Below are 10,469 nucleotides of genomic sequence, written 5' to 3' on the forward strand. Positions count from 1 at the left end.
ACCCCCGCCCCTCACCCTTCACTCCAACCCCCTAGCCCCTCCCCTTCCCCCTACCCCCCGCCCCTCACCCTTCACTCCAACCCCCTAACCCCTCCCCTTCCCCCCACCCCCGCCCCTCACCCTTCACTCCAACCCCCCAACCCCTCCCCTTCCCCCCACCCCCGCCCCTCACCCTTCACTGCAACCCCCCCTCCTAACCCCACCCCCTTCCCACCCCACCCCTCTCCTCCCCCCGGGCGTAATTCTCCACCACTCCCCCAACCCTCCCACACGTAGCCAGCGCCAATCAGCACGCGTCGTCATCCGCGTGGGCACCGCCCCCTTCGCCTCCGCCTCCACCGCCCCCGCCGCCGCGAGGCGCCACGTCAGTCGTCGCTGCGCCGCGTCGCCGACGTCTCGAGCCTCACCGTGCCCCTTCGGCGAGAAGGCCCCGCCGAGAGCCGATTAGAGAGCGGCGCTCTCCGCACGCACGCACACCCACCCCCCCTCCTCCTACCACCACCATGGGCGGCTCGCAGAGCGTCGAGGTGCCCGGCGGGGGCAGCGAAGGCTACCACGTCCTCAGGGTGAGGGGGACACGCGCGCCGCGCGGCTTGTAAGACGCCTTCCCCGATCGCCGAGGACGCCCGCGGAGCCTACCCCCCAACCACCCCCTCCCTGCCGGGGAAAGCACGCGAGGCCCGGCCGGTCCGGGTCAGGCCAGGTCGAGGCTTCGCCGCTAGGCCTCGCATTTGTTATTTTTTTTGCGTGATTTTAACGCAATTTAAAAATGCTTTGGCGCTAATAGATGGACAAGTGTGTCGATTTAACCTCGATTTAAAAGCCGCTTAGCTTCGAAACACGCATCAGACGCCGCCTTCGTGATTCCTCCGCCGCTTTGACAGCTCCGTGTTGACTCGAGCAAGCCGCGGCCCTCATTCAGTGCTTGCAAATGTTTAAAACTTCGCACAATGCTTGAATGATGGGCCCCCCCTCCCGACCTAATCTTCCCCCATAGGTTTGTTCACCCCAGTCTGTTATCAGTATTGTTGTTTTAGTGCTTGAGATCCGCCTCGTTCTCTTAGCAGCCGCCACCGCCATGGCAAAGGTGACAGGGAGTGGCTGTACGATGGACGTCTCGTACCATAAATGCTTTTACGTTGACGCGAGGCCATAATTCACCTTAAGGACTCTCCATCTGGTTACCAGAGAGAGCTCTATGTTTTGCTACAATGCCCACGTGTCGCGAAATTTACCCAACTATATTTACACGCGGAATGTAACATTTGCACAATTATTGATGGTGTGGCTTATGGCAACGGTAGTGGTATGGTAAACTTCTTTCACACATTTCGTTGCCAATCGAAGGTGCGGGTCTCTACTTACCTGATTGATGCATGCTCACCAGGACTTACCCACCCAACCGTGGTCACTACCTACCTGATGCCGATGATTACCTGATGCAAACAGCGTGGTTGTCCTCTTGAAAGTGCTGAACAATAATGAGCTGCGCATGCTTGCATAACGTGTGCCTCTGGTTGTTTTACAAAGAGGAAAACACGCTATGTGTCGTGTTTAACCACCATTCATTCAAGATGTGTCTGTATGTATTTTGCACTTCGTTCGCACCGTACGTAGCCAACCGTGCTAATCTGTATGTTTACAGGTACAGGAAAATTCTCCGGGACATCGAGCAGGTCTGGAGCCCTTCTTTGATTTCATTGTATCAATTGGAAACACGAGGCTGGTGAGCTGATGTTATTTGAATGAATATCAATGTCACGAGCTACTCATTCAGCGTTTGAACATTACAACGTTTTCGTTCACAGTACATGTGAAAACATAATTTGTATTCGCGAATAACATAACGTTGATAGATCAACTAAGTTTGGAATAACGCCAGAAATTAACGTATCAAAGTGAACCAAGATTGTTAGGTTCGAAATGTTTTGTTTTGAAAAGGTTTTTAAATAAGATGTGTACAGTAAGCTTCCTTCTATGGGCTACATGGGGGGAGTGATGGTTACAGTTAAAACAAAAACAAGTGGAAAAACAAAAGTAGAATGGGGGTTAAGACGTAGAATGCGTGGTCTGTTTTTGTTCTTGAAAGTAGAGTATTTAACGGGTGAGAAGCAGATAATAATCAAACTGCAATTAAAGCCATGAATGAGTGTAGAATACCATTCCTCCATTCCTTTTTCCCTTTTTCGTAAACACAGTTTTATCTGCAACCTCCGTAATCTGCGCAGGAATAGCGACGTTAACCGTACTCATTGTTGCGAATTGATGTGGCCAGGACAGGGACAACGAGACACTGAAGGACCTGCTGAAGGCCAACGTGGAGAAGCCGGTACGAATGTCCGTGTTCAGCAGCAAGACGTTGAAGGTGCGCGATGTTTCCATCACTCCCAGCAACCTGTGGGGTGGCCAGGGCTTGCTCGGCGTCAGTATCCGCTTCTGCAGCTTTGAGGGTGCCAACGAGAACGTCTGGCACGTCCTGGTGAGCATGCATTGCCCCCACACACTCGCATGGACCACATGGCGCACAGAGCAGACATTTGAATCTGTGGATTAGTGGGATTACGTGGAGGAAGTATAGGAACTACTGGCAGTATTTATGTGGCTTATGTGTCAAATGGGACACACATTGTGAGTAGCTCAGCCACATGTGGCTTTACAGAGTTGAAGCCTCTCAAACATGGGAATAGTGGGAACTTATGACTTCTCGAATAACATGATATCTATTTAAGAATCTAATCTGTCCTTCAGTTAGTCACAGTTCTTGAGCATTTTTTGTCAAACAATATTGAGTGAAGGCTCAATCTTTTGAAGTAACCAGAAATGTATATTGATGGTTATAACTGATGACCTTTGAGTTGAGTAAAATAAAAGGTGATTGACTGGTCACCATGCTAATCACTTGGGGAAGGCTTCATCCTGCTGTAGATAGATCATGGTTGATGATGAATGAGTAGTTTCCCACCTCACAGGCAAAGCACAGTCTTGCAAGTCATGTAAAAAGTGACCGGGTGTTTGGAGCACCAAGCCAATCAGTATTAAGGGACTCATGCATTTTTATCTACTATTTTAGAATTACCTACTATAATCACTCAGAAATGTGTGTCCGTCCCACGCGTGACATCACTCCACATGAGGCCCACCCCCCCTCATTAATTTTCATGAGTGGGTGGATTTTTACACTAACGCAGAGGAAGTTCGCAAAATTGCTTCAAATATGACGTTTCTTTACAGAAAGTGACGGTAAAAAAAAAATATTCGCAGCACAGTGCTACATCCGTGCGTGACGTTACTGCAAAAGAGGCCCCCCCCCTTCATTAATATTCATGCCCGCGTGGAAATTTACACTAACGCACAAGGAGTTTGCGCACTCCACATGCCACACACCTCCCCTCATTAATAATCATGAGTGGGTGACGTCACTCCACATGCTGCACCCCTCCACAATAACCATGAGGGGGTGACGTCACTCCACATACCGCACCCCTCCACAAATCTCATTGACGGGTGACGTCACTCCACATGAGCCAACCCCCCCCCCCCCTCATTAAAAATCATGAGCTGAACAATTTTTCTATTGAATGTTTCAGATTTACTGCAATATATACCCGTCCTTGGATGGGCAAAAAAGCTCGTAGAAATAGAATCATCCCATTCGTAACATGGGCTCATAGCAGTGTGTATTTTATTACTACTATAATGAGCCAAGTAGGTCTGTTTGTATTCATGAGCGGGTGGATTTTTATACTCGTGCAGAAAAAGGTCGAGCGGAAATATGTTTTTTCGCAAATTCGCTTTTAGTTTGGCGTTTCTTTATTTAAAGTGAATCGAATAAATAATTATACGCAGCAACAAAGTGGATTTGGTCTCTATTTATTTCTTCAGCACTAGAGACAAAAGGTAAGTCAAATTAATGCTTCTACGTTATGGTAAAATAGACATTTCTCGGTGATTTTCCAGATATTGTATCGAATTCCAATTTATTTCAACCCCAGCGACCGAAAGCAGAAGAGAATAAAGTATCAGAGCAGTGAATTTAAACAAATTGAAGGTCAGTTATATACAGTGCTACAGTGACATGAAGTGAGGTGTTTTATGACGTAGTTTTGTGCAAGAATCACTGCCATTAATACAGTGCTACAGTGAAATGCAGTGAAGTGTTTGATGACATACTTTCGTGCAAGATTCACTGCCATTAAATTGACACAAGATACAATTATACTCCGCTCAATTTTTAAAAAAATATTACAGCTTCCGTCCTAGGACGGGCAAATATTACAGCTTCCGTCCGAAGACGGGCAAACAAGCTAGTGTATGTGTAAACACCGTCTTCATATATTATGGAGATTTATAATTGTAAATAAGTATAACCTGTAAAAACAAAGTTTTTCACTATAAATCCTTTATATGCGTGGCGGCTAGAGTCCTCTCGTCCTCTGGCTTGAGATGTCTGCCACCTATGGGTCAGATGATTGTCTGCCAGTATTAAGCAATTTGTAATTAAATATTTAATTTGTTTTCCCTAAACAGTGTAAAATTTTGGAAAAAAAATTTCACGAACATTAATTCTCTCGCACAACGAGTCTGTGTGCAAAATGTCAGCTCGATTGAATCACGGGAAGTGGGTTAAAACACTACCGAAAGATTTGCACGGTCGTAAGCAAGCAAGCACGCAAGCAAGCAAGCGAACTTAATATAAAGGATTTAAAAAATGTACCAATGTGTTTAGGACTTGGAGCCACACTCACCAGCTGCTCTGGCAGGACTGCGTCCTTTCTCAGACTACATCATTGGAGCCGATGCCGTGTTAAATGAGGTAATTGTCTTGACCTTTTGTACTGCAATTATCACGCGTTGTTGATTCATCTTAATATTAGTGATAACCTTTGGTGAATATACAGAGCAAAATAGGAATGAATTTAATAACCTGCATTGCTAAAGTACAGGAGCTCCATGGTGGCAAGATGTTAACTACCTATGCAGGAGATCGTTTGTTCGATCACGTCCCTGACATTTGCTGTATATTTGGACTTTGCACGTCTCTCCCCGTGGTCGTGTGAATTTTTCACCGGATCCTCCGATTTTTCCCTCCACATTTAGAATCAACATGCGTTTAGAGTATTTGGCTGCTGTAAAATTCCACGTGATAAGCCACTTGGTTGAGCTATCATTTGTGGCCAGGTCTTTTCTGAAAATGGATTTCATACCTCAGTGGGCCTCACCTGGTAAAATAAAAAAATGTTTTAGTTTACATTGACATGCGGATCCATTCTTTGCATCTTTTTCAGTCCGAGGATCTGTACACTATGATCGAATCCCATGAGGGAAAGCCTCTCAAGCTTTATGTGTACAACAGTGACATTGACAGCTGCCGAGAGGTGGTAATCACACCCAATGGGGCCTGGGGTGGTGAGGGCAGGTGAGTTTATGCATTTGTAAACTATGTTGCAAATAATGAAATAAAACAATGGAGATAAATTCAAAAGGAGAGAAGTACGGAATGATGCACAGTGATATATTTGATTTCATTGTTATATTGAAGATCATAATGCTGTACATTGTGATTATGGTGTTATACTTTCCACGACAGTCTGGGTTGTGGGATCGGCTACGGATACCTGCATCGGATTCCTACACGGCCTTTCACTGAGGGCAAACTCATCAGCCCTTCAACCACAACCAGTGCAAAGGATGGCTTCACTGAGGTGTGGTCAAGCTTCCACACTATTTTATTTGCACTTAATTTTCCTGAATATTGGTACCAATAAAACCCATTAAATAACGTGCACATATAGCTGATTAATACTCTTTGGTTTTTTCGGTAAAGTCACGTAGATAAAATATAAATGAAAAAACAACTAAATAAATCACAACGTTTCGGGGGCGACACAAGATTACTGTAATTTTGCTGTGACGGTTCCACCTGAAGACGGAAGCTTGTGTTGCCTCCAAAACGTCATGATTTAATTTAGTTGTTTTTTCATTTTGTTTTTACGTACGTGACTTTACCGAAAAAACCAAAGAGTATGAATCCTTGCAGTCACGAAAACTTCAAATCTAGAACTGATTAATAACTGGAATATTTTTCTGAATTTGTATTTAATAACCCTGCATCAACAATACATTGAAATGTGCTGTAAATGGAGATCATATAAACCAGTGCAATGAAAACAAAGCTTACTGTCCCTTTGCCTGTGGATTTTTTGTAGGTGTCCCTCTCAGCTGCCAACTCACTGCTGAGCTCCCCAACTCCAGTAAACGTTTCTTCTACCCCGACCATGCTTATCACCATGTCCGGTTTGGAGCCAGGAGTGACCAGCCTGCCGCTCAGCACCATGGCTTCCTCCACGCCCCCGTCTGTCACCAGTGCACTGAACGATGGTAAATAGCAGGCATGCACATTTTAACAGTTTTGTAATATAAAAACAAATCTGACGTATCCATGCTTTCTGTTACACACTGGGCCCAATGTTCATGGCCGGTTAATGACATTTTATCGCTGATTTCTTGGCTGAAAAGTGGTATCTGCTAAAAGGGGTGTTTTGCCAAAAATGAAAAAGGTGTTTTCCCGTGATAGAAATAGAACTGAGGACGTGTTGAAAAACCAAAACACGCTTAATATTCATACAAACAAGTTGGCAGTGAACTTAACCTTTTCTACAATGTTGCTGTCTTGCATATCACCCTGCAGGTGTACTGACAATGCCACTCATACCAAGCCATACGAATGCCTCCCTACCTCCTGGTAAATTTTATATATATACACAATTCTGCTCAATAAAAACGTGCGCACCATAACGTATAATTACAAAAAAAAATCTTTAAATAAAAATTTTATTCGTTGTAGTCATCGACAATATACCGTTAAATGTGTTGATTTTTTTGCAGGTGTCATGCCTGGCACACTACCAGACTTTCCTTTTACACCATTAAACCTTCCCATCAGCCAGCTTGGAATTGCTGATCCAAATGCAGCAGGTAAGAGGCACACGTTGTTATTCTCCGCTGGAGAATGATATGTATACAACATGCAGTCTGATTAGTAATCAGTTAATTAGTATGTGATTCCTCTATAAGGAATTGTATTATGTATTACTTAATATCTAAGCCTGTAGCTATCAGAGCGGTTAAAATTATTTGTATTTCTCTCTGAGTGACAACTCTTACTAATTGGCTGTTAGGTGGTGGCGGGTTTAACCACACATTTACGCGATCTCACCAAAAAAAACCTGTATTATGAATATTGGTCGGGAAAGCCTTCGTGTTAAAGTGAGGAGGTAGTCACGGGATTTCATTTAAGAGCGCTGTGCCAGTAACCACCAAGATCTCGTGATGGTATTTATGTCGTCACTCATGATTAAACTGGTTTCTGAACTATATCGGGGTTTATGGCCTTGGCCATCAACCAGCATATTAGATTTTTCAGTTAATTTGCCAAAATTTTCAGATTGTGGAATAAAAAAAAACTTATTTTTCTTGCCATGATATTAACATCTTAATAGAAGGATGCATGGGAAAGTGCAGCACCCCCTATTTGTGGATAAGAGATCACTGAAAAGGACCTGAGAAGTGGATCTATTTTGTCATTTTACCACGGGACATTCTCTATACAGGGTGATGCACTGCTCTGAGAGAGTTTTAATGGACATTTCATTTGCGCATGACATGACAACACAATTAGAATAAAATTGGGATAAAGGCAAACAAATATAAATTCCACAACATTGTATACACCTGCGAAGCCTATAGTAATTCAACCAACGTGCTTTATTGATTCCAAGACTTCACTTTTGAGGTGCCATACAGAATCAAGATAGTCAGTATTTCACAAATTCCAAATGAGTGCAGTGGTGTTATATGCAACGTATGGTCTTTGTTTTTAAAATTGTCTCCATCCCATTGCACAATGTTTGCAAGTATCAAATTATACATCGACAAGTTAGGTTTCTAGAATAATAAAAAAACAGCATTCTATTTCATTGAATAACAACACTGCATTATGCCTTTCAGGCCTCCCTGCCCTGCACTCATATCCGCCAGTGGTGCCCATCTCCTTCGCGGGCGGCCTGCCCGCATCACTCTCTGCAGTAATTCCTGCATTCCCGACAAGCCTGCCCGATGTGCCGCCGACACAGGAAGCCTCGTCAACCTCACTGCCACCCCCACCGCTGTACACAGCAGCACCAGGCCTGTCCTCCACGCCACCGCCAGAATCGGCCAACACGGACACGCCTTATACGCAGGGCTCGTCATCGCCACCACTGGATGTGGAAGAAACACCCGCAGCCACACTTCCAGCCTCTGAGATGAGCGGAACAGCCGCCGAGAACCTATTACCAACGGAGGAGTCGGGGTAATGGTAGGGCGTCCGTGGATAGGCTTGTGTGTGTGAGTGCGGTATGCTTTTGGTGTAGAGGGTTGTCGCTGTATACATGATATATTTCTACTGTTTGCTGCATTTGAAGGAACGCTGTGTGTGCAGAGCCGCATCTTTGCAGGGGTACGGTGTGAAGATAAAAATGTCATTTTGAGAATGAAGTACAAATGTTGCTCTGCTGATACATTATAATAACTGGCATGTTTTTAATGAAAGAGAATGTAGCCTTGCATAAAAATACAATCACTTCTTTTGGTAATATTGAAAGCCCAACATGCCTATCTTTACAAACATACACCGTTTTAACAGTTCTGTCAAATGTTATTTTTTTGCATTCTCAGCGGTGCACTTTTTATTACACAAACTGTTAACTTGCTGTACAGGAGACTGTTGAATATCGCGGCAGTTACATTCTTGTGAAGTTCCGCAAAAGCCAAAACCGCGATTTTCAATACTTAAGCCTTACCTAAATAATGGGGTTAGGTATACGGCAACCAAAAATAGACACCTCACAATTGAAATACTGCACTGTATGCCAAATAGACTAAAAATGAAATCCTTAAAATTAACATGTAAAACCCTATACAAATATTAAACAGATACTTTAAATACTGAATACTGCACTTACCGATGATCTAAACCAGGTGTGTGTTCGCAAGTGGGAAGCGGTAGCGTCAAGGTTAGCGCGCTGCGCGAGGAACCCGGCCACCCGAGTTTGATTCCCGCTCACGCCCAACACCGGTGACGATTATCTTAATCGGTCCTGGGCATCCCATAGGCCGACTCAGCCTCAAATGAGTGCCTGCCTGGTGCGATGTGTAAACATCGCCACTGGGGAGATGAAGGCGGCCGTGCGTGGTGCTGGTCACCCCCCCACCCTCTGTTTGTGCCATGCCGGCCTTCATAGGTGCTCACTAATACCCCAACAGTCTGTTAAGGCTATAGGGGGGGGTCTTTGTCCGCGAGATTCTTGCACGGCCAAGGTTGAGGGCGCCACTGACTGCCTTGCGTCGCTCGCCCGCCCAGCACCACGGTATCAGCCAATGATACAGTCCTTACAAGTCCAGTCGACCCGCGAAAGTCCAAAGCTGACCCCACGATAGCTAAATTGGTATACAAAGAGGTTGGCATGCGATAGGTCGAAGCTGCGAACGATATGCCCGCGATATTCAATGGTCTTCTGTAGTAACATCCGTTCAAAGCAAGGCAACGACCTGTTAACCCTGTTAAAATTGGTTAAATTAAACCCCCTCCTTATTGTAAGCAGCCTTAAATACATTACAGTTGCAAAGCTTGTACTGTTTATAGATAACTTGAAGATTTTTATAATGGTGTTGTACAGCAATAAAGATGCTGCTTTATGATGTGGGATAAAATAAGAATACATTTTGAATGTGCTTTGGTAATGCCTATTCCATTGCCAGCTCGTTTTACTTCATACAACATCTAAGGCATCACATCATCTGCCAAAAAAAACACGTAGCCTGCACTACCTGATCAAAACTAGTCAGCAATTGTTTTTCTACTGTGGAGGCAGAAAATTGTTCTTTCGTTCTCGGTTGGGATTGGTTTAATTTGTTGCTGTTGGGGAAAAAAATAAAGCTATTTATATCTTGATTTGTCTCAGTGTTATTCCTGGCGTGGCTGTGTATACGACGTCTTCCAGCTGAATCTGATAATGCCACAGCTGTTTTCAATGCTGTACAATTCAATTCACTATTTGATCTGCTGTGGACGTTTGAACATCATATACAATAGCAAATGAATGATTTTTATACACTGCAAAATAAGCAGTCAAAAAGCAAAATTGTTACTTAAATCGCGACGTTTCGGAGGCAACACAAGCTTCCGTCTTCAGGTGGAACCGTCAGCAACATTACTGATACTCATACAGTAATTACTGATACAGTACTGATACTGATACAGTAATTTTGCTGTGACGGTTCCACCTGAAGACGGAAGCTTGTGTTGCCTCCGAAACGTGATTTAATTTATTTGTTTTCTTTTTTAACCTACGTGACTTTAACGAAAAAAGTGTTACTCTTGCAAAGGCACAATTCGTAGCACATACAGATCAATCTCAACTTGGAAATGC

The 10,469-nt window shown here is 44.2% G+C and overlaps 1 protein-coding gene across 1 annotated transcript; it reads left to right on the forward strand.

The window, feature by feature from the left end:
* Positions 1 to 357: 357 nt before the first annotated feature.
* LOC133345231 (Golgi reassembly-stacking protein 2-like) lies at positions 358 to 9,991 on the forward strand. The gene is made up of 10 exons (XM_061555809.1): positions 358 to 566; positions 1,646 to 1,726; positions 2,276 to 2,479; positions 4,727 to 4,813; positions 5,286 to 5,416; positions 5,588 to 5,702; positions 6,207 to 6,378; positions 6,689 to 6,742; positions 6,886 to 6,975; positions 8,008 to 9,991. The coding sequence occupies exons 1-10, from the start codon at positions 504 to 506 to the stop codon at positions 8,352 to 8,354; spliced, it is 1,344 nt and encodes a 447-aa protein (XP_061411793.1). The 5' UTR covers positions 358 to 503; the 3' UTR covers positions 8,355 to 9,991.
* Positions 9,992 to 10,469: the final 478 nt, after the last annotated feature.

This window comes from Lethenteron reissneri, chromosome 21 (genome assembly GCF_015708825.2).
Source record: "Lethenteron reissneri isolate LAM-NWPU_2019-01 chromosome 21, ASM1570882v1, whole genome shotgun sequence".
NCBI lineage: Eukaryota > Metazoa > Chordata > Hyperoartia > Petromyzontiformes > Petromyzontidae > Lethenteron > Lethenteron reissneri.

Excerpts from the sequence above, each read along its gene's own strand:
- LOC133345231 (XM_061555809.1), top strand. The coding sequence starts at position 504 with ATGGGCGGCTCGCAGAGCGTCGAGGTGCCCGGCGGGGGCAGCGAAGGC. Across the intron at positions 5,417-5,587 it reads GCCTGGGGTGGTGAGGGCAG|TCTGGGTTGTGGGATCGGCT; the intron begins GTGAGTTTATGC and ends TTTCCACGACAG. Across the intron at positions 6,743-6,885 it reads GAATGCCTCCCTACCTCCTG|GTGTCATGCCTGGCACACTA; the intron begins GTAAATTTTATA and ends ATTTTTTTGCAG.